This window comes from Microcaecilia unicolor, chromosome 6 (assembly GCF_901765095.1).
Source record: "Microcaecilia unicolor chromosome 6, aMicUni1.1, whole genome shotgun sequence".
Taxonomy (NCBI): Eukaryota; Metazoa; Chordata; class Amphibia; order Gymnophiona; family Siphonopidae; genus Microcaecilia; species Microcaecilia unicolor.
Window position 1 is genome coordinate 313,386,144 of NC_044036.1, and position 24,529 is coordinate 313,410,672.

Here is a 24,529-nt window from a genome sequence, read left to right on the forward strand (position 1 = left end):
GACAAGTTTTCTATTCTTCATGAATCCCAATATGGCTTCCGAGCCCTTCACAGCACAGAAACTGTGCTCTTCACACTGCTTAACAACTTTTGGCAGGAAATAGCGGTAGGCAAAAGTATATTGTTACTTCAGTTTGACATGTCGAGCGCTTTTGACATGGTCAACCACAGCATTCTACTCAACCTCCTCGATAACATAGGGATCTGTGGAAATGTTCATAGCTGGATTAAGGGCTTCCTATCGTCAAGATCTTACCAAGTAACCACCAACTCAGATTTATCACCTCCGTGGAAATCCAACTTGTGGAGTTCCTCAAGGCTCTCCTCTATCGCCCACACTCTTCAATATAATGATGATTCCATTGGCCAAGACCTTTAAGTTAGGACTTAACCCGTTTATTTATGTGGATGATGTTACAATTTATATACCCTTCAGGTATGATTTGTCCGAGATCTCTAAAGAAATCAATCACGTTCTAAACACGATGCACTTTTGGGCATCTTCTTTCAAACTAAAACTAAATGCTGAAAAAAACGCACTGTCTTGTTCTATCATCTCAACACAACAAGTATAGACCTTCAACCTTAAACACCTCAACCCTTAACCTTCCTATCTTACAGAGCCTAAAAATTTTGGGAGTCACCCTTGATCGCAACCTTACACTAGAAAGCCAAATAAACTCCACTACAAAGAAGATGTTCTTCTCGCTGTGGAAACTAAAACGGATTAAACCTTTTTTCCCGAGAGAGGTAATTTGTCATTTAATACAGTCTATTGTTTTATGTCACTTGGATTATTGTAACAGAGTATACACAGGATGTAAAGAGCAACTTATTAAGAAACTGCAGACCGCCCAAAACACAGTGGCAAGGTTAATTTATGGAAAAAACAAATTTGAAAGTGCAAAACCGCTCCGAGAGAAATTGCATTGACTTCATGTCAAGGATCGAATCGCATTTAAAATCTGCTCCCTAGTACACAAAATTATCTATGGTGCAGTCCCTGATTACATAATTAACCTAATCAGCCTGCCACCCAGGAATGCATGAAGACTATGCTGTTCATGCCTTAACCTTCATTATTCAACCTGCAACGGGCTAAAGTATAAATCCACATATGCTTCATCCTTCTCCTCCATCAGCTCACAATTATGGAACTCCTTACCAAAAGCTATAAAAACAATTCACAATCATCTACATTTCAGGAAATCTCTTAAGACTTTGTTATTTGGAAAAGCTTACCCCAAAGACTCAGCATGTGTCTCCTCCTCTTGATTCACATCAATATGACAATTTTGGACTCATCCACCCTACCCTTCCCTTCTCTCCCCTGGTTTCCTGTTCCTTTCTTTCCTTCCCCATCCTCTCCTTTATTTCTTACGCAGGTTTAATTGGCGGCTGCCTTTGCGGTGCAATGTGTAAGCCACATTGGGCCTGACACAGTTGGGAAAATGTGAGGTATAAATGAGATAATAAATAAATAAGACTTGTGGAATCTGACCTGGGGGGGGAGCATCCGGCAGCGGTAAGTCCAACTTAAGATTAACTTAGAACCACTTGGCTGCAAGTTCTAATTGGCGTAGGGGAGCGATCCTGACTCGCCGCTCAGGACACGTGCTGCTTTTGTGACAATGGGGGTGAATGGTGACTCCCACAGAGGCAGTTAAGCAGTGTTCCTGCTGTGGGACCCAGCATCAGGGCGGGGAATCCTGCAGGACGTGGAGGAAATTGTTGGCGGCAGCATATCTTCAGACTTTGCACAGCATCCAAATGTGCCAGGGTCTTCGGGTTCTCTGGCAGGGCTGAGTGCAGTTTGATGCAGGAGAGCGCAAGAACAGGCGCCATTTTATCGGGGCCGACTGGCTGGTGCTCTGGGCCATTGTTCAGTTTCTGTGGTCGAACACCTTTCGTCTGGTCTTAAATCTCAAAAGTCTAAACCGCTGCTTCTGTCCTACTTTTGCATGGAGACACTAAGAGCAGTCATAGCCTTTAGTTCAAGTGGGAGAATTTCTTGCCGCCTTCGATCTCGAGGAAGCATACTTGTGTACTCTGCCACACTGGCTACATTTTGTGGTGCTGAGCCATCACTTCCAGTTCAGGGCTTTGCCCTTCGGTCTCCACACAGCTCCAAGCACATTTATCAAGGTTGTAGTGATAGTGTCCTTCCTTTGGCACCAGGGAATCAGAGTTCACTCATATCTCAATGGCTCATGCGTGCGTCGTCCTATTCAGATAGCTTAGCAGTGATGGACAAAGTTGTCCATCTTCTGCACTTGGGTTGGGTGATCAATTTCGAGAAGATCAGACTAACTCCATCGCAGATGCTGGAATATCTGGGTGTTTTATTTGACACAGCATGAGAGCACAGGAGGTCTAAGCTGGTTCAGCAGATTCATCATCTTCTCCCCTGTCAAGGCAGGCTTAGGGTCTGGGACTGCGTCCAGGTTCTGGGGTCAGTAATGGTTGTGATAGACGTGGTGTCATGAGCAAGGGTTCATATGTGGCTACTACTAATCATTTCTATAGTTCTACTAGATGTATGCAGCGCTGTATAGGTTATATGCAGGTACTTTCTCTTTCCCTAGAGGGCTACAATCTAAGAGGTTTTTGTACCTCGGGCAGTAGAGGGTTAAGTGATTTGCTCAAAGTCGCAAGGAGCTGCAGTGGGAATCTCTTCTCAGCCACTGGTATCCAGGGTCACAGAAGTTCAATCTTCATCTTTCTTGGATGTTAGTTGCCAGACAGGGTATGCAGTGGTGGTTGTCACCCAGGAATTTGACCATCTGAGCTGTCTTTCTGATAACACAATGGGAGGTGGTGACAACAGGTGCCAGCAAGTCGGGTTGGGGAGCTCATTACAAGTTCCATCTGGCATAAGATGGAACAAGAGTCTTGATGGTCAATAAATAGCTTGGCACTCAGGGCAATGCGGCATTTCTTATGTGACTGTGGGGGGCCTGTTCAAGTTTTCTACGACAATGCAGCGGTGACTTAATAAGCAATGCTGAACCTGCAGTCATCCCATGGAGGTGGCGTCCCTCATGAGTTGGGCAAAGGAAAATCTTCTCTGCTTGTTGGCAGCTCACATCGCGGGATCTTGAATGTGTAAGTGGACTTTCTCAGCAGGTACTCTTTGGATCTGGGAGAATGGGAACTAGCCAGCCAGGGATTTCAGTTGATAGTGGACCGATGGGGTTCTCCACGTCTGGACTTCATGGCGATGCAAAGGAATGCCAGAGTGCTCAAGTTCTTCAGCTGTCAGAACCAGGCTTGATGGAGATTGATGCCCTGACTGGAGACATATCTACTATACAGTAGATATGTCTCCAGTCAGGGCATCCCTTCTTGGCCCATGGTAGGCCGCATATAAAAGGATTGCATTGCACTGTGGTTGAATAACTCTCATAGCCCTGGATTGTCTATGGAGGCTGTGGTACACAGACCTCATTCGACTTCTGAATGGGGATCCTCTGTCTTTCGCAGGTGCACAGCCTACTGAAGCAAGGCCTGATTCATGGAGGACCTTTGGTCTTACTGCTTGGCAGTTGAAAGGGCTCGGTTGAGACGAAAATGTTATTCTGATTCGGGCTACCTACCTTCAGGCTTGGATACGCTCTACATTCATGGCATGGGTGAGGGTGTGGAGGATATTTGAAGGCTGGTGTGGTGCGCTCAGACCTTCTATGCTCAGATTGCACACATCCTAGCGCTTCTCCAAGCAGATCTTAAGAAAGGATTGGTGGTGGATTCTCTAAAAATTCAGGTTGTGGCTTTGGCCTGTTTCAGGGTCCGACTAAAGAAGACATCTCTTGCGGTTCACCTGGATATCATTTGATTATTGTGAGAACTAGGCCACTTGCAGCCTCCCTTTCATAAGCTGTATCTAGAGTGGAATCTTAATTTAGGCCTTCAGGCTCTTTCTTGTAGGTGTAGGGTGTTTTTTAAGGGCATAAAAGCATTGGGATCTTAATATGGTACTTCTGCCTTGATGAAAGCACCCTTTGAGTCTGTTCATAGCAAGTCTGTTCTGCCAAAAGGATTTTGGGCTCTTGAGAGCTCTTCTGGTGGTATCCCAAAAGAAGGTGGTGTTTGGTTCCATTCTTTTTGCCCAAGGTCGTATCTGTTTCCTTTGAATCAATCAAACTCCCTAACAGGTTTCGAGTGTTGGGGGACCGCAGATCTTCAGGTGCACTGCATCAATTGGCTGTCCAGCAAACACTGTGGGGTTTCTTTGTAAAGAACCAAGGAGTTTTGCAAATTAGAGCATCTGTTCAGTGGACCCTTAAAGGATGAGGCAGCATCAAAAGCTTCTGTGGCTTGTTAAGGAGCCTTATCACTTTGGCATACTGTCATCAAGCATTTCAAGTATATACTCACCAGGTTCTCTAAAATAATTCAAACAATACAATATATCAAATAATTTGATACTTTAATATTAGTTTAGTGCTCAGGAAACAAATGTGACCTTTAATTCAAATATATGGCTACTGTTATCTACCATTGAACAAAAGTAACACTGTCTAGTGATCAAGTATATCATCCAAAAACCACTTATCTGCATGTTCAATGTTATTCTTGTGCTTCAAATATTCTCAGTTCCCAAAAGTACCATAGATGAGTGATCACAGTTCTTCTCAATGTCACCACTCATGTCAATAGATAACCTCACCATCATATCTCTATATTCCTCAACTTAGATCCAGGTTTTGCCACAATCAGCTTCCTCATGGGTATCTAAATACATAATTTATATATAGATAGACATAAGATCAAAAACTGCTCTGGCTCACTAGCGAGAGTGAACAGTCTCTTGCTTCAAAAATGGCATCTAAAGGAACTGCCAATGCTGAGTCACCATTTGAATCGCAAGCATGCACATATTCATATCAGTGACCAATCAATCTGTTTGAGTCCCTAAGGGTGAGTGGACACTGCCAGGCCCCATAGATCCTATACTGGGAGCTTTTGAAAAACTAGTTTTGAGTGATGATTAAAAAAAAAAAATTAAGAACAGAAACGTTAGCTCTCAAAATCATGGGTACTAGATAATTAGGTTTAAAAAAAATTGTTTTATACAATCTGATGAGCCACAACCAGGGTCAGGTGGACTATCCATTGAACACCTCTTCTCTAATCTGACATGCCCCTTCAACTGCATTCAGGTGTATGGAAAGGGAAGTGAATTGATATAATTTCCCCGAGCATCTGTTTACATTAGGTCTACAGAACAGAAAGTGCACTGTATTTACTGATATTAGAATAAATTAATACTATTCAAATTGGGGGAGAAATAATGACATGTGCCTTGGTGTGTGAGTATGTTGGGGGAAGGGAGGGGGTTCCAGAGAGGGGTGTGTGTTAGTATGTGACACCTGGGTTAGCATGATTCATGTTTAAATTAAATGTCATGTCCTTATTCAGCCTTGTTCATGGTTTTCATTTATAAACTTTTGTTTATTGCACTCCTAGGGTGGTTCAGGCTCTGAAACAGATGGAATGATACATCGGAGGAAAAAGAGGAGGACTTGTAGCATGGTGGGGAACGGAGATGCTACAACGCAAGATGACTGCGTGAGCAAAGAACGCAGCTCCTCCAGGTGACCCTGTAGTCTAGAGTGCCATTACCCTTGTAAAGGGCTAGGAAAGCCTAGCACAGTGATTCCCAAACCTGATCCTGGGGGTACCCTAGGCAGTCAAAGTTTTTGGGATATCCACAATGAATATTCATGAGAGAGAGTTGCATGCAGTGGATATCCCAAAAACCTGACTGGCTGGGGTGCCTCCAGGACCAGGTTTGTGAACCACTGACCTAGTATATTGATGTCATTCAAAGAGATGTTTGGCTGGGCTGACCAGGATATGTAGAAAGCAGATGAGATTGGCTATAGAGGGTCACTCAGAGCTATGCTATTTGCAAATCCTACTGCCTATACTATTCCTCATTTTGTCTAATGATTTTATTGGCTTTTGGGGCCTAAAGTGTATTGCTTTATCTAGCACAACAAAACATTCTCCATAATAAGGCTTCATTTTTGGTAGTTAACTAAATTAGATATATTTTTATTTGTTTGCATTGTAGTCACTCACACGCATTTTAAGTTCTTTCCTATAAATGAGTACATACTCCAAAGAGCAGAAGTGTGTGAAGTAAATTCTGTAGTAGAGGAAATAGAGACCTTAAATAGAAAATGATTGGAAGTCACACTTCAAGATTTTGGGTAGGATTAAAAACATAACATATATGGAGAGCTCAAGCATGGGAGATACAGACAGAAGGAGAGAAAATAAGTAGAATGGTCAGTGCTTTTTTTGTAGAAAAAAAGGTGCCGGTACTCATTATGGGCGGGGTCACCACATATGGCTCCACCCCTATGATAGCCACACCCACATTAACCACACCCCCTATACCAGCCATGGCGCATATAAACAGACATCATTGAAAATATTACAGTACTATAGGAGAAAAAAATAACGTGATTTGCTAAGTAGTAGTAGTAGTATACCCAGTGCAAAATAAGACAGCCAATGTAATTTCTCAAATTGGACATATTACAAACACTAAAATGAAAATAAAATGATTTTTTTCTACCTTTGTTGTCTGGTGACTGTTTTTCTTTCCATATTGGTCCCAGTCTGTGATTCTCCTTTCCTTTGTTTTCGCTTAACTCTTCTGTGCCATTTGTCATTTTAGTCTCCTTTTTCTTTGCTTTCTTCAATATTTTTCAGGCTCTCTCTCTGTCCAGATTTAATTCATTCTTACTATCCATTCTTTAATTTCCTTCATCTACCTGTGGCTTTTCATCTTTTCCTCACCCTTGTTCTCCCCATGCCCCTTCCTCTTATTCTCCAGTCTTTCTCTATTCCCCTTTTCCATCCAGCAGCTCTGCTTTCTCTCCCCATCCTTCCAGTGTCTCAACTATTTCTTTCTGCATTCTTCCATCCAGCGTCTTCCCTCTTTCTCTCCCTATCCTTCCGTTTTCCCTCTCTCTCTCTCCCCATCCTTCCATCTGTTTTCCCCCTCTCTCTCCCCATCCTTCCATCTGTTTTCCCTCTCTCTTTCCTCATCCTTCCATCTGTTTTTCCCTCTCTCCCCAATCCTTCCATCTGTTTTTCCCTCTCTCCCCAATCCTTCCATCTGTGTTTTTCCCTCTCTCTCCCCAATCCTTCCCTCTGTTGGTTTCCCTCTTTCTCTCTTCCCCAATCCTTCCCTCTGTTGGTTTCCCTCTCTCTTTCTCTCTCTCCCCAATCCTTCCTCTGTTGGTTTCCTTCCTTCTCTCACTCCCCAATCCTTCCCTCTGTTGGTTTCCCTCTTTCTCTCTCTCCCCAATCCTTCCCTCTGTTGGTTTCCCTCTTTCTCTCTCTCCCCAATCCTTCCCTCTGTTGGTTTCCCTCTCTCTTTCTCTCTCTCCCCAATCCTTCCCTCTGTTGTTTTCCCTCTCTCTTTCTCTCTCTCCCCAATCCTTTCCTCTCTCTTTCTCTCTCTCCCCAATCCTTCCCTCTGTTGTTTTCCCTCTTTCTCTCACTCCCCAATCCTTCCCTCTGTTGTTTTCCCTCTCTCCCCATCCTTCCATCTGTTTTTCCCTCTCTCTCCCCAATCCTTCCCTCTGTTGGTTTCCCTCTTTCTCTCACTCCCCAATCCTTCCCTCTGTTGGTTTCCCTCTTTCTCTCTCTCCCCAATCCTTCCCTCTGTTGGTTTCCCTCTCTCCCCATCCTTCCATCTGTTTTTCCCTCTCTCTCCCCATCCTTCCATCTGTTTTCCCTCTCTCTCCCCAATCCTTCCATCTGTTTTTCCCTCTCTCTCCCCAATCCTTTCATCTGTTTTCCCTCTCTCTCCCCAATCCTTCCATCTGTTTTCCCTTCTCTCTCCCCAATCCTTCCATCTGTTTTCCCCTCTCTCTCCCCAATCCTTCCATCTGTTTTCCCCTCTCTCTCCCCAATCCTTCCATTTGTTTTTCCCCTCTCTCCCCAATCCTTCCATCTGTTTTTTTCCCTCTCTCTCCCCATCCTTCCATCTGTTTTTCCCTCTCTCTCCCCCATCCTTCCATCTGTTTTTCCCTCTCTCTCCCCATCCTTCCATCTGTTTTTCCCTCTCTCTCCCCATCCTTCCATCTGTTTTTCCCTCTCTCTCCCCATCCTTCCATCTGTTTTCCCTCTCTCTCCCCAATCCTTCCATCTGTTTTCCCTCTCTCTCCCCAATCCTTCCCTCTGTTGTTTTCCCTCTCTCTTTCTCTCCTCAATCCTTCCATCTGTTGTTTTCCCTCTTTCTCTCTCCCCAATCCTTCCCTCTGTTGTTTTCCCTCTTTCTCTCTCTCCCCAATCCTTCCCTCTGTTGTTTTCCCTCTTTCTCTCTCTCCCCAATCCTTCCCTCTGTTGGTTTCCCTCTCCCTGCCAAGTTTCCCGCGAACGGCGCGAAGTCGCGACGCACGCGGCACCAGCCCCCATTTCCGGCCGCTGCTGCTTCTCCTGTTGAGCAGCAGCGGCCGCTACACAAAGAAAAAGAAGATTTAAAAAAAAAACTTCAAACCTGGCTGAAACGCGGCACCCCGGCACTATAGACAGCCATTAGGCATTGGCTGTTGCCCCGCAGCCGCTTCTCCTCTTGCCTCTACGTCACTGCCTCTGGAGGAAGACCCCGGAGGAGCGCAGTGACGTAGAGGCAAGAGGAGGAGCGGCTGCGGGGCAACAGCCAATGCCTAATGGCTGTCTACAGTGCCGGGTGCCGCGTTTCAGCCAGGTTTGAAGTTTTTTTTAAATCTTTTTCTTTGTGTAGCGGCCGCTGCTGCTCAACAGGAGAAGCAGCAGCGGCCGGAAATGGGGGCTGGCACTGCGTCCGTCACGGGGCAGGGGGAGCAAAAAAAAAAGGTGCCGGTACGCCATACCGTTGCGTACCGGCACAAAAAAAGCACTGAGAATGGTACACTAGAGGTTATATGTTCTTAGGCTTCCATGGCTGGTGTCATGATTGTTGCGGTTGTCCGCGTCTTGCCACGTCCCAGTAAGTGGAACCAACATTTAAACCATCAACATGTGGTTGAAATATTGTTTCCACATTCTTGAACTGCAACAATCAGAAACCTGGAGGATTTGGATTCTACTCCTCGGATGTTGGTCTGGTGCAGCTTCTCCATCCCGTCTACCAAAACACACTGTAAGTGAGATTCTCTGAGGACAAGCAGGCATGATATTCTCACATGTGGGTGATGTCATTCATGAGCCCAGTACGAACACTGCCATAGTTCACTTTCACTTTAAAACTTTGAGGCAGTGCCACAACCGTGAATGCATTGATGCCTTCCCGCCCAACGCTCAAGTGCGGGACCAGTAGTCTAGCGTTTTCCACGGAGCAGGGGTTGGATTTCTAATGGTCTCCTCAGCACATCAAAACTTCTTTCCATTTTGGTGCTTTACCTTTATCAGGACACTTTTTTTTTTTCTCATATTTTTTTCTTAATTTTAATCAATTTATATACTTTTCTTTTCTTTTTCTTTTTTTTTTAGTTTATTCATTTTTCTCTTTCAGCCTTTGAGGCCTCTGAGCCTTTTTGGCTGTGAAGCACTGATCATTTTTGGGTATGCAAGCTCCCTGGACCAATAAGTCTTTTGACCTTGCATCAGCTGTTCTTCCCTCCATGTCATTGGGGGTCCTGAGTGGCTTTAAAAAGTGTACTCTGGGAAGGAAGTGATGTCAACAAACTACATGGACGCCTGAGAGACTAGTTCCGGTGGCCATGCGACGAAAAACTACAACCGTGATCTAAAACATGACTGGAGAGCCGAATTTAGCACCAATCCCACTCTAGATACAGCGCAACGATAGCGCATGAGCTCGCACCGGACAGTAGCGGATCTTTCGAGGTTTGCATTCGCAGGTGGCCCGATGACGCCAAAACACAAAATGGCGGACGCGCGAAAAGCGAAAGACTCGGTGGGCGAGGAGAGAGCGGGGCCCCAAGATGATCCGCTGGAAAAGCGATCGACAGCAGTGCCTATAGAGGGGGAGCAGGCAAGCTTGCAGATATGGCTACAAGACATTAGCTCCGACCTCAAAGCACTGCGTGCAGAAGTGGCAACGATGGGAGCGGACCTGCGCGGTGAAATACGGGAGCTGGGCGGATGCCTAGAAAACACAGAGGCACTGGTAGAGGCTCACGGTGAGGCCCTGGGATCGCTAGAGCATCATCTCGCAGGATTGCAGAGCGAGCAACAGCAATTGCTGGATAAAATAGAAGATCTGGGAAATCGGGGTCGCCGCAGTAACCTGCGATTCCGGGGTCTCCCTGAGGTACCCACCTACCAGAACTGTGAACAAGTAGTTCAGAAAATGGTGCGAGAGCTGCTCACGGTGAATGGTGAAACAGTGGAGCTAGAGACAATACAACTAGAGAGAGCGCATCGAGCATTGGGGGCAGTGCGCAATAACAAACCAAAAGACATTATTGCTTGTTTCTCTAGCTACAAATTGAAAGAACACGTGCTGAATCTAGCCCGTAAGACCACGGACTTTAAGTGGGATTCATACGCCATTGAAATATATCAGGATCTAGCGGCAGCGACGCTGAGAAGGAGAGGGGAACTGAAACCCTTCACGAGGCATCTCAGAGAACTTAAGATCCAGTATAGAGGGAGACACGCCTTTGCTGTAGTGTTTTATAAAGACGGGAAACAGCATCAAGTTAAATCCATCATGGAAGCACGAGAAATTTTCCCGGACACAGAGGCCCCAGAAGACCGACCGGGGACGAGCTCTGGATCCAGGCGTAGCTCCCATCACTCCCCTCCTCCCCCCCCCCCCCCTGCCGAAGTGGCAACGAGTAGGGAAAGGCCCACGGAGGCTACAGCGCCAACAATCAGCAGCGCAAGTCACTTGAAGATAGTTGGACATCAATGTTGGCAAAGTTATTGAATTTTATGTAACAGTTGGTTAAGAAGTTGTCTATGATAAGCTACTCTCCAGCTCTGTATAAGAGGTAGTATGAGATATGTTGTTGTTGCGGGGCAGCCGGGAAAAGGCCAGTTGCTCCTTCCTTCTTAGTTAGGCATCCACTGGGGTTTTAAGTGATGCCTAAATTACACAGGGATAGTAAGGGAGGGGAGGGGGGAAGGGGGATCTCAAAAGGGGAAGGGGTGGGAATGAGATATGTATGGTATAGGCTACATTTTGTATGTAGGATAATGACCAAAGCAACCAAGGTGATGAAAGGGCGGAACCATATACATTAAGAGGCCATGGGTGACATTAAATGTTTGTTGCTTAATGCCAGTGGATTAAATATACCTAGGAAACGACAGTTGTTATTTTAGGAACTGCAACAACATGGGGTGGATGTCGGGTTGGTCCAGGAGACTCGTTTAAAGCCTAGACATGAACACCTGTGCAAACATAAGGCATATCCCATTATCCATTTTGCCTCTAGCACCGACAACACGAAAAGCAAAAGCGTTTTAATAGCCTTCAGCAGTGGTAAACCCTGGGAGGTAATAAAAGACAAAGGTGGGAGGTACTTGTTGATCGTTTTTGCACTGGTGGGACGAACATATACACTAGTGAATGTATACGGCCCTAATGCACGACAGGGGGAGTTCTTTAAAGAATTAGATCACTTACTCACCAGACAAAAAGTGTACTCTGTGCAGTAAGACCATTTCAGGCACAGACCCGCCATAACTGGTGTGTTCAGTGCTTGGGTCCAGAGCACCAGGACGTACAGTATTGCCTCTGTCTTGCATGCAAACTAGGACACTTAAAGCCCACAGAGTCCAGGGTGAACAAGTTTTTGGTTCGGCATCCAGCATGGCAGTGGATTTGGCAGTGGATGCAGAAACTGTATTGACATCGGGTGCACCGACAACATCGCGAATGTCTGACATAGAACTCGGTACCACGACCACATAAGGACTCCTTGTCCTCCTCCTCATTGGTACCGCGTGCATCAAGGGACCTGCAGCGTAAAAAAACACCTAAGAAGCATCGCCATCATTCTCACTCCAGGTCTCTGCCATCAGCTCCCCCGCATCAACATTCTCAATACACGAGAAGCATCCATGCCGCAGTGACCACTCTCCTCTACAGTTTGTTTTTAACAAAAGCTTTTGAGGTTAGTCTCCTATATCGGCTCAAGCTATAACTCAGGCTGCCTCCACACTACTTTTTCAGCCAGTACCGATTCGTACTCTACAGGAGAAAATCCAGACTGCTCAAAGAGGAGCTCTCAGGGCTACTGCATACACAGTCTATTCAGGCTTACAGGGTGCTTGTGCCAGTCTCCGCCCAGCCCTTACATTGGAGAGACAGTCAGGGGAGAGGTCCCATACACCGACTTTCCGTCTGCATCACGGACCCAACGATGCGTCAGCATTGGCAGAGGAACTTTCTTCAGCCTCTGAGACTCATCTGCCTCAGCTTTCTTCCATGGAGAGCCAACACTGTAGTTGACGCACTCTTCCACTTCCCAAGAGGAGTACTTTTGAAGAGTCAGACTCTGACCTCTCCTGGGAGATGGAGCAGGACCCACAGGACCTCTTGGCTGAGGAGTCCTATGGCATCCCATCTGACACCCACCACCACCTGCACCTGAGAGATGCAATTCTCTAGAATGTATATCCTTTCCTGGCTTTCTCCAAGAGATGGCTCAAGTCATATCTTTCAGATTGGAGACGGAGGAGGAACCTCACTCATAGTTCTTTGAGGTTCTAGATTATGACCCTCCTAGAGAGAGAATCACTGTTCTACTTCACAATGCCATGAGGAATACTCATAAAAGAATTGAGAGAGTTCACTAAAAGGAGAGAGAGAGCGACATTTAAACTAGAATGGGGGGGGGGGGGCAACAGTCACCCAGGAGCGCATGGTTCAGTGTGGAGTGTCCTTGAAGGATACTATTGAAACAGGACATTCAGAGAATCCCAGTGGAGGTTTCAACAATGGTGAAAGAAAGCCAGGTGTGTTTTAAAGAGCAGGATAAAGGATACACATTATCTACATCAACTTCTAAGCAGCTTGTAGATGCAAGGAAAAAACATAATTTGAAGTGCCTATATACAAATGCTAGAAGCCTAAAAAATAAGATGGGAGAGTATATAGCACTAAATGATGAGGTAGATATAATAGACCTCAGAGACATGGTGGAAAGAGAACAATCAATAGGACACTGTGTTAACAGGATACAAATTGTATCGCAACGATGGAGAGGATCAAATTGGAGGGGGAGGTTATGCTATATGTTGAAGAGGGAATTGAATCAAATAAAATAAGCATTCCACATGAAACAGCAGCGTGGAATCCTTATGGATAGAAATTCCATGTGTGAAGGGAAGGAGTATTTTTGTAGGGCTCTACTACCATCTGCCGGGACAGAATGAACATACAGATGAAGAAATTTTTACAGAAATTAGGAAAGCTGGCAAATTGGGTAACAGTATAATAATGGGTGATTTCAATTATGCCAGTATTGACTGGAAAAATGTTACATCAGGGAACGCCAGGGAGATGAAAGTTCTAGATGTAATAAATGACTGCTTCTTGGAGCAACTGATCCAGGAACCGACGAGGGGGGGAGGGAGTCATTTTAGATTTAGTCCTTGGTGGAGTGCAGGGCATAGTATGAGAGGTAGTGGTGTTGGGTTCCCTGGGAAACAGTGATCATAACATGATCATATCTGGAAAGAAACCACGAAGGAAATCTACTTTAGCAGCATTTAATTTTAAAAAGGGTGACTAGAATAAAATGAAGAAAATGGTTAAAAGGATCTGCTGCAAAGGTTAGGACACTAAATCAGGCATGGATGTTTTTCAAAAATACCACCATGGAAGCCCAGACCAGATGCATTCCATGTAGTTACAAAGATGGAAAGAAGAAAAAACAGCCAGCATGGTTAAAAGATGACGTGAAAGAGGCTATTACAGTAAAAGAATGTCTTTCAAAAAATGGAAAAAGAACCCAAATGAAGAAAAGAAGAAGAAACATAAGTACTGTCAAGTCAGATGCAAAGCATTGATAAAAGAAAGCTAAAAGAGAATATGAAGAGAAACTTGCTGCAGAGGCTAAAACTCACAGTAACAACTTTTTCAGGTACATCAGAAGCAGAAAGCCTGCGAGGGAATCCTTGGGACCATTAGATCACGAAGGAGCAAAAGGAGCACTCAGGAAAGACAAGGCCATAGTGGATAAACTGAATGAATTCTTGCTTCGGTCTTTACAGAAGAAGATGCAAGATCTACCTATACCGGAAATGGTTTTCAAGGGTGATGATGCGGAGGAACTGAAAAGTCTCTGTGAACTCGGAAGATGTACTGAGCCAAATTGACAAAGAGTAGTAAATCACCTGGACCTGGATGGCATACTTCCAAGGGTACTCAAAGAACTCAAGCATGAAATTGCTGATCTGCTGTTAGTAATATGTAACATGTCGTTAAAATCATCCATAGTACCTGAAGATTGGAAGGTGGCCAATGTGATGTCAATTTTTAAAAAGGGTTCCAGGGGTAATCCAGGAAATTACAGAGCGGTAAGCCTGATATCAGTGCTGGGTAAAATAGTGGAAACTGTTATAAAGAATAAAATTACGGAACACATAAACGTGGTTTAATGGGACAGAGTCAACATGGTTTCTTTGAAGGTGTGGATAAAGGAGCTGGTTGATGTAGTGTATCTAGATTTTCAGAAAGCTTTTGATAAAGATCTTCATGAGAGACTCTTGAGAATATTTGAAAGGTATTAATCTGCAAACGAACCTTTTCCGGAGATACGAAGGCGGTAGAACGAGAGGACGTGAAATGAGATTGAAGGGGGGCACACTCAAGAAAAATGTCAGGAAGTATTTCTTCACGGAGAGAGTGGTGGATGCTTGGAATGGCTTCCCGCGGGAGGTGGTGGAGATGAAAATGGTAACGGAATTGAAACATGCGTGGGATAAACATAAAGGAATCCTGTTCAGAAGGAATGGATCCTCAGGAGCTTAACCGAAATTGGATAGCAGAGCCGGTAGTGGGAGGTGGGACTGGAGGTTGGGAGGCGGGGATAGTGCTGGGCAGACTTTATACGGTCTGTGCCAGAGCCAGTGGTGGGAGGCGGGACTGGAGGTTGGGAGGCAGGGATAGTGCTGGGCAGACTTATATGGTCTGTGCCAGAGCCGGTGGTGGGAGGCGGAGATAGTGCTGGGCAGACTTATACGGTCTGTGCCAGAGCCGGTGGTGGGAGGCAGGGATAGTGCTGGGCAGGCTTATACGGTCTGTGCCCTGAAGAGCATAGGTACAAATCAAAGTAGGGTATACACAAAAAGTAGTACACATGAGTTGTCTTGTTGGGCAGACTGGATGGACCATGCAGGTCTTTTTTTCTGCCATCATCTACTATGTTACTATGAGAAAATTAAAGATTCATGTGATAGAAGGAAATGTTCTGCTATGCATTAGGAATTGGTTATTGGGACAGAAAACAGAAGGTGGGGTTAAATGGTCATTTCTCTCAGTGGAGGAGAGTGAATAATGAAGTGCCGCGGGGATCAGTACTGCAACCAGTGCTATTTAGCATATTTATATTTAATGTGGAAATCAGAACGACGAGTGAGTTGATTACATTTGCAGATGAGAAAACTATTCAAGGTTATTAAAACATATGTGGACTGTGAAAATTGCAGGAAGACATTAGGAAATTAGAAGACTGGGCATTCAAGTGGCAGATGAAATTTAATGTTGACAAATGCAGTGATGCACATTGTAAATCTGAATCATAGTTACCTAATTCTAGGGTCCACCTTGGGGTTCAGCTGATGAGTTCCTCAATCTTAACCTTGTAGATTGTCGAGACAGGTCTTTGATGTTTTCTTCTTGCATTTCCGCCTTAGTAGTAGCAATGCGACTACTTTCCTGAGTTTCCGACCTCGTATCCTCTGTCTAAGAGCGTCTAGCAGATGTCACCAAATTAGTTGTTTCTCATGACAAAAGACAAGGTCGAGGAAATGGCTGACCTAACTTAAAAAGCGTAGAGATATTGTTAAAACTCTATCCACAGCCTTCTGCCGCCTCTGCCAAAAGATTTCTGGGAGGATTTTAGTACTCTAATTACTATACAGTTAAGTGTTGTTATATTCCTACTCCACCTCACAGGACCGCGCCCCAGTACTCAACTTCTGTGGCAGCAGCGGGGACAGAAGTCACAGACCCCTTCTGAATCTAAACAACCACCCAGTTTTTGACTCCTTCCTAGAGAGCATTGCCACCGTCCCGTTGTCTATGCCAAGCAGCCTATCCGTAGGAAGTAGACATCCTTTTTCAACAGAGGTGGCCGCACATAACCTCTGACGGTTGGGTGCTACGTATCATCCAGCACAGTTACATTCTGTGTTCGGAGACAAAAGGATTTCCCAACCATCCACCAAGAGTCTCATTTCAACTCTTCTGGCAGAATGCAATAGAACCATTTCCTCCACTGGAGAGGGGTCGAGGGTTTTACTCCAGATATTTCCTCATACAAAAAAAAAGAATGGGGGAAGTGCAACCAATTCTTGACCTGCAATATTTAAACACATTCCTACTCAAAGAAAATGTTTGCATGGTTTCCCTGGGATCACTTCTTCCCATGATCCAAGTCAACTGGCTTTGTTCTCTAGATCAAGAGGAAGCATACACTCACATACCTGTTCTCGCTGCGCACAGAAAGTTCCTGTGCTTCCATTGTGGGACTCTCAAAGTCTTGCCATTCGACTTGGCTTCGGTTCTTTGAGTCTTCAGAAAAGGCCTGATAGTTTTAGCTGCAGCGCTCTGCAAGTGGGGCATACGTGTCTCCCCCTACCCCGACGACTGGTTAATTGAGGCAGCCTTTAAAGAGTCTGCACAGACCTCAATTCTATCTGCCGTGTGTCTCCTGGAACGCTTAAAATTATCTCAAATCACATCTTCAGCTAGTTCAGACCTTGCAGTTTAGTACTGTCCTGGACACTACTCAGGGTTGAGCCTTCCTCCCTCAGCCGAGGGAAGACAACATAATGCATCTCTCTGCTCAGATATCCACCCAAGTATCTGTTCGTCAGATACTCCGCCTTCTTGGCCACATGGCTTCACTCGGCTCCACTTCCGAATACCTCAGTGGGCTCTCTCTGGTCTTGAACCATGGGTTGCTCTCAGCCTGTATTCAACTTACTCCACAGCTACACTACTCTTTACAGTGGTGGATGGTTCCCCAGAATCTCACCTGGGGCCTTCTGTTTCAGCCCCTTCCACATCACAAAGTCATCACCATGCATGCCTCCATGGTAGGCTGGGGTGCTCATCTCGATGGTCTCCATACACACGGTCCCCACAGGAAAAACCATATCGATTTTCCTGGAATTGCGAGCAGTTTGGAATTTCCTCAAAACTTTCCAAAACCACATCCTTATACAGATAATTCTTGTTTGCACAGACAACCAGGTTGCAATGTATTACCTGAGCAAACAAGGAGGAACAGATTCTTACCACTTCTGTCGATAAAGCAGTCTGGATATGGACTTGGGATGCTTTTCGAAACATCTCTGTAAGAGCTGTTTACCTAGCTGGCAAGCAGAATGCTATGGCAGGCAAATTGTGCAGCGTCCCTCAGCCTCATGAATGGTCCTTCAGCATGCCTGTGACTCATTACATGTTCGCTTCTCCTCAGAACAAGCTTCCCCGCTTTGTGTTCTAGAATCTATGCCGCCAGCCATGTAGCACCAGATGCCTTCCTGCTCCTCATTCCCCAAGTTCTCATTGGGGAAAACTGTTCTCAAACTACATCAAGACCAAGGGACCATGATCCTAATTGTTCCCTACTAGCATCATCAAATTTGGTTCCCTCTTCTACTAGTTATCATCCAAAGAGCCACTGAAGTAAGATCCTTTTTCAACCCTAATAACAAGGGGTCCCTCCTCCATCCAGACCCTCGCTTTCTGGCCCTGACAGCTTGGTTTTTGACAACATAAACTTACATTCCTTAAACCTTCAGATGGAGTCTCTAGAATTCTCCTAGCCTCTAGGAAACCTAAACAAAAATGTTATCATTTCAAGTGGAGAAGCTTTTCCCTCTTGTGTACAGCTAGAGCACTAACTTGGAGTACACTTGAGTGCTATTAGCACTTTTCACTCTAGGGTTAACAATAAGCCAGTTTCCATTCATCCTGGGATCTCAGTTTTATCTTCTCAGCTCTCATGAAACCTTCATTTGAACACTCCATTCTGGTTCTCTGAAGTTCTCACTTATAAAGTATTGTTCTTAATTGCACACATTTCTGCAAGAAAAGTAAGCAAACTTCAAGGCCTTCTGGCAGACCCATCTTAGACCAGGTTCTACAATGACAGGTTGTTCTCCGAACCCATCCCAAATTCCTTCGTAAAATGGTATCTGAGTTCATCCTCAGTCAGTCCATTGTACTTCCTGTTTTCTTCCCTAAACCCCATACTCATCCTAGAGAAGCAGCACTGCATACCTTAGACTGCAAGAGTGCTGTAGCATATTATCTGTACAGAACTTCATAGGAAGTCCTCCCAGATATTTGTACATCTGGTGATGGGAATCCCTAATCTATATCATCATGGCTGCTACTACTACTACTACTTAACATTTCTAGAGCGCTACTAGGGTTACGCAGCGCTGTACAATTTAACAAAGAGAGACAGTCCCTGCTCAAAGAGCTTACAATCTAATAGACAAGTGAATGGTCGGTCCGATAGGGGCAGTCAAATTGGGGCAGTCTGGATTCACTGAACGGTAAGGGTTAGGTGCCGAACGTATCTCCTACACGTATGTTCAAACTGAGCTGATCCTTCTTGCCTGTGTCGCCTCACAACGTAAGAGCCATGGCAGCTTCAGTAGCCCATTTCCGTTCTGCCTCCATTGAAGAAATTTGCAAGATGGCAACATGGTCTTCTTGCCACACCTTCACTGCTCACTACTACCTGGAGCAGCATTCTAGGCAGGATAGCTGGTTTGGACAAACGGTCCTGGAAATTCTTTTTACTACTTGAATGTCAACTCTGCCCTCCGGCCCTTTTCCCCACCAGGCTAACTTTCTACTTGCCAAGATTATTATTATATTTGAGTCTGGCAGCTAGCAAGTCCCACATGTGAGAGAAAATATTATGCCTGCTTGTCCTCGGAGGAGAAAAAGAACAGCAGACATGTATATTCTCGCATCCCTCCCACCTCCTCTTGGAGTTGTCTTTTAGCTTTAGTATTATACTGCTTGATCCCACACTCGAGGGTCAGGCGGGAAAGCACTTGCCCATGCTTGGTGGGGACACTGCCTCAAAATTTTAAAGTGACACTGCACTATGGTGGTGTCTGCATCGGACTCCGTGGATAACGTCACCCACGTGAGAATATATATATGCCCGCTGTCCTCAGAGAACACCCACTACAAGTAACTAACTTTGCTATATTTTTGGTGCTGGATAGTGTAGAAGCATGAAAATAGAGGAGATGAGAAAGATTAGTAAAATCAGATTATACTGGCCAAAAGTGATAGGCTATTATCAGTAACAATTGCCTCTTTTTTTTTTATCAGGTTTAGGGACTCTCATAGCAGTAACACGCATCACCGAGTAGCGAGTGACCTTACTGGAGGTGGATCCTGTTCTCGTCCATGATTGCAATGTGACCTTTACAGTACAAACCTTGCATACGATGTACATTGGCTTCAAACAGTGTCTTCTCTTGTACACATTTGGAATTTCCCACAGTCTAAAGCACTTGGGACACTATTCTGTCTTGATTGCTGAAGCCATTGTGTCCATGACATGGTGTAGCAGAGGAGCAATTACAAAAATGGTTTTTAACAAACTGTTCAGCAGTGGAATCCTGTGTTTGGATGTGACATATTGTCATATGTTTACAAGTTGCTGTTGTATAGTGCCAATTTGCAACTGGGTGAGATGGAACAGTAACAGGACCTTCCTGAATACTGTAGCAATGCTAGAATCAATCTTCCAACAGGTATTTTAAAATAGAGATAAATTTGTGATTGTCTAGGTAATTTCATTCCTTGTGGCCTTTTTGTTTCCATACCCTGAAAGGTTAAATGTCTTTTGTGATCAATTTTTAGTGAGTGCTTTAACGTGGTAACTTTAACATTTTCTAAAAGTGCATGACAGTGAATCGTGCAAAGTGGGGGGTGGGGGACAATGCTTGGAGAGAGAGTTTATCCTCATAAAGCAGTGGATAAGCCAGTGATGGTGATCTAGAACTGTGCCATATCTATACTGAGCTAGAGACATTGAAGACCCCTCCTCAGTATGTACTGGAAAATACTTGTATTTTTATCACGTGGTTTGAATACAATTTAATGGCACTTTAGAAGTGGGCATGTTTGATACAACAGTATATCCTACTGTATAATATCCAGAATTAACCAATTGCAAATTAATGCCAAACCTGGTTCTTGCATGTCCTTCTGTATGAAAAAGACATTTGCCTTATAGCATCAGGACCTTAAACACGTGAAGATATTCAAGAACGTCATCTGTGCTGGAGCTTTAGCTCAAATGCAGCTATCTGTTTCTCTCTTTGAAAGCATGTGTGTATCTGCATCTGTGCAGTGTTTGTTCCTTTTTATAACTTTAAATTAAATAAATCTTCTATAAATTGTAATTCAAAAAAAGCTCAATTCCACACTTAAGAAGGATTTTTACAGGATAAGCCTTATTCTATCACAGGAACCAGTCTTGTCTGTCTAGGTTTTTCTAGTACACGCTTGAGACCAAGTGTACTAAGGCATTTGTGTCGGAAACCTGTAAACACATCTGGCTGTTGTCTTAAGAATTGGCCTGCAGACAACACTAACTAGAAACACCAAAAAAAAAAAAAAAAAACACTTTGATCTCTGAAAATGTGCAGAAGACAGGCAAGTATTTTCAAGTGAAGCATGGATTTGTTTAATTTTGAAAACAATGATGCTATGTGGTTGTTTATGGAGAAGCTGGTTTGGGAGCCAACAAGAGAAGGAACAGTTCTAGTCCTTAATGGAGCGCATGATCTGGTACAGGAGGCAATGGTGCTGGGACCTCTTGATAACAGTGATCATAACATAATCAGATATGAAATAAGCTCTGGAGTAAGTACACACAGGAAATCCAGTAAGTTTGCATTTAGTTTTCAAAAAGGAGACTATGATAAAATGAGAAGAACAGTAACAAAAAAACTTACAGAAGCTACTGCAAAGGTAAAAAAAAATTACATTGGGTGTGGATGCTACCATCCTGGAAGCCCAGGCCAAATATATTCTATGTATTAAAAAAGGAGGAAGGAAGACCAAACGATAGCCAGCATGGTTAAAAAGTGAGATAATGGAAGCTATTAGAACTAAAAGAAGATCCTTCAGAATATGGAAGAAGGATCCGACTGAAAATAATAGGAAACGGCATAAGCAATGGCAAGACAAGTGTAAAGCTTTTCGACTGAAACTTAATGCAGAAAAAACCCAATGCCTAATCCTCACCTCTCAACATAACAAGAACAAATTCACAGCCATTAACACACCAAATCTGAACCTTCCTATTTCGGACACCCTAAAAATTCTTGGAGTTACCATCGATCGACACCTAACACGCGAAAAACACAACCAAGAAGATGTTCCACTCAATGTGGAAATTAAAAAGAGTAAGACCTTTCTTACCAATGAATGTTTTCCGTAACCTGGTACAATCAATGGTGCTCAGCCATCTAGATTACTGCAACGCACTCTACGCCGGCTGTGAAGAGCAAATAATCATGAAACTTCAAACAGCCCAGAACACTGCAGCAAGACTCATATCTGGCAAAACAAAATTTGAAACTGCTAAGCCCCTACGAGAAAAACCACACTGGCTCCCACTCAACGCATCACGTTCAAAATTTGCTCCCTAGTTCACAAAATCATTCATGGAGATGCACCAGCCTACATGTCAGACCTCATAGACTTACCACCCAGGAATGCCAAAAGATCATCCCGCACATTCCTTGATCTGCACTTCCCTAACTGCAAAGGTCTAAAATACAAATTAATGCATGCGTCAAACTTCACCTACTTAAGCACACAGTTATGGAACGCACTGCTTTAACAAGGCTTACCACAAAGATCAATCAATGTGAATATACATAACTCCTCCACACATAGTTAGAAATGTCTTATAATATTATCATGTGTTATCATCATGTTGCCAAAAATTTTCTGTAACACTATGTCTATTTTCTATTATATTTCCCCTACCCATGATGTATTGTAAGCCACATTGAGCCTGCAAATAGGTGGGAAAATGTGGGATACAAATGCAATAAATAAATAATAAAATAAATAAAGCGCTGATAAGGAATGCAGAGAGAGGCTTTGAAAAGAAGATGGTGTTGGAGGCAAAAACATATAGTAAAAACTTTTTTTTAGGTATATTAAAAGCAAGAAGCCGGCAAAAGAATCTGTTGTACCGCTAGATGACAGAGGGGTAAAATGGGGGCACTCAAGGAAGACAAGCCATAGTGGAGAGAGTAAATGAATTCTTTGCTTCATTCTTCACCGCGGAATATGTAGGAGAGATACCTGTGCCATATATGGTATTCAGTGCTGACGAGTCAGACAAATTGAATCAAATCTCTGTAAACCTGGAAGATGTAATGGGGCAATGTGACAAATTGAAGAGTAGAAAATCGACTGGACCGAATGAACTTGCAGAACTATTGTTTACTCTTTTCAAAAAATAGTAGGGGCACGCAATGAAGCTACTAAGTAGTAAATTTAAAACAAATCAGAGAAAATGTTTCTTCACATGGTGTGTAATTAAACTCTGGAATTTGTTGCCAGAAAATGTAGTAAAAGCAGTTAGCTTAGCAGGGTTTAAGAAAGGTTTGGATAATTTCCTAAAAAAAAAAAAAAAGTTTCATGGACTTAGGAAAGCAGCATAAACTGTTTTACTCTTTTGGGATCTTGCCAAGTACTTGTGACCTAGATTGGCCACTGTTGGAAACAAGATACTGGACTTGTCTATCCCAGCATGGCTTTGCTTATGTTTTTATGTTATATTTTTTCTAATATATAAAAAAGAAAACCTCAAAACCTACCACTATAGCAGAACCCCACTGGGATCAACCCCCACTGGTTCTCAGACTCCAGGCTCTCTGCCCTCCCAATGGGCCTGAACCTGGCACTTGCAGGGGTAACTTCTCAGGTGGTAGCTTCAGTACGTGCCAGCAGACTAGGTGTTAACATTACACCAGCTACCAGTCTACCACAGAAACAGGTACACTTTCACACCAGCTCTGCTCCATGCTTTTTTTATGACACTGGTGCTACTGAAGCTGCAGCTCCTGCGTGCTGCAAACGTGACTTTCAGAACATTGAGTCCGCCAGCATGTGCACTAGTGTTTCGGCCTTCTGATGCTCTCAATGTGGCCCACTTGGCAGACAGTGCAAACATTCAAAAAAAGCAAGTCCGACGGCATCCATACGCACAATAAAACGGCTCCTTCCCTTAAAGCCACCGCATATTCAGAGTAGGAGCAGAAGAAGTCGCTCGAAAGACTACCTCCAGCAGGCCCTATAGCTTCCACAGTAGAACATGAGAAACGCAAGTTCATTGCGCTCACCCCATACCTATTTTGCAACCATAAACATCCCTTCCTGCACCAACCTTCACGAGGCATTCTCAATCATAGTAACATAGTAGATGACGGCAGAAAAAGACCTGCGCGGTCCATCCAGTCTGCTCAACAAGATAAACTCACTACTTTTTGTGTATACCTTACCTTGATTTGTACCTGTCCTTTTCCGGGCACAGACCGTATAAGTCTGCCCAGCACTATCCCCGCCTCCCAACCACCAGCCCCGCCTCCCACCACCGGTTCTGGCACAGACCGTATAAGTCTGCCCAGCACTATCCCCGCCTCCAAACCACCAGTCCCGCCTCCCACCATCGGCTCTGGCACAGACCGTATAAGCCTGCCCAGCACCATCTCCGTCTCCCGCCACCGACTTTGCCACCCAATCTCATCTAAGCTCCTTAGGATCCATACTTTCTGAGCAGAATTCCTTTATGTTTATCCCACGCATGTTTGAATTCCGTTACCGTTTTCGTTTCCACCACCTCCCGCGGGAGGGCATTCCAAGCATCCACTACTCTCTCCGTGAAAAAATACTTCCTGACATTTTTCTTGAGTCTGCCCTCTGTTGTACTGCAACTCTGTCAGGTACAACTTGTGGAGAGTTCATCCTTATCCTTATTACAGAACTCCTCTGACCCTCGAAACACTTCCCTAATATCTCAAGAACCTCAACAGAAGGTGATGTCCAGTTAAAGACCAGACAGCTCTTGAGGAGCTCCCTTGCTGCTAACCACAAACTGCTTAAAAAACTGAGTCAGGGCCAGATTTTAGACTGCATTTTGTTTATAAAGTCTTCACAGATAAGACTGGAGGCTAAAAAGCTGTTGGATGTACAGCATCAGCCGCTAAAACAGGAAAAACAATCTAGCAATAAACCATGGCTGAGTGCATGCGATCCTAAGATATACTGGGAGGCAGCTGGCCACATCCTTGCTGGCAAACTCAAGTACGGC

General features: G+C 44.3%; 1 protein-coding gene across 2 annotated transcripts in view; it reads left to right on the plus strand.

Moving 5' to 3' along the window:
- Positions 1-20,573, plus strand: part of JMJD6 (jumonji domain containing 6, arginine demethylase and lysine hydroxylase) — a 93,459-nt gene extending 72,886 nt beyond the window's left edge. Inside the window, exons 6-7 of one of the 2 annotated variants that reach the window (XM_030208163.1) lie at positions 5,469-5,596; positions 19,516-20,573. In XM_030208163.1, coding sequence (XP_030064023.1) covers positions 5,469-5,596; positions 19,516-19,597 — 210 coding nt within the window. In that variant the 3' untranslated portion in view covers positions 19,598-20,573. Of the gene's footprint in view, positions 1-5,468; positions 5,597-19,515 lie in introns of those variants that run through there. The other variant, XM_030208164.1, reaches the window with a different exon arrangement.
- The last annotated feature ends 3,956 nt before the right edge of the window (positions 20,574-24,529 follow it).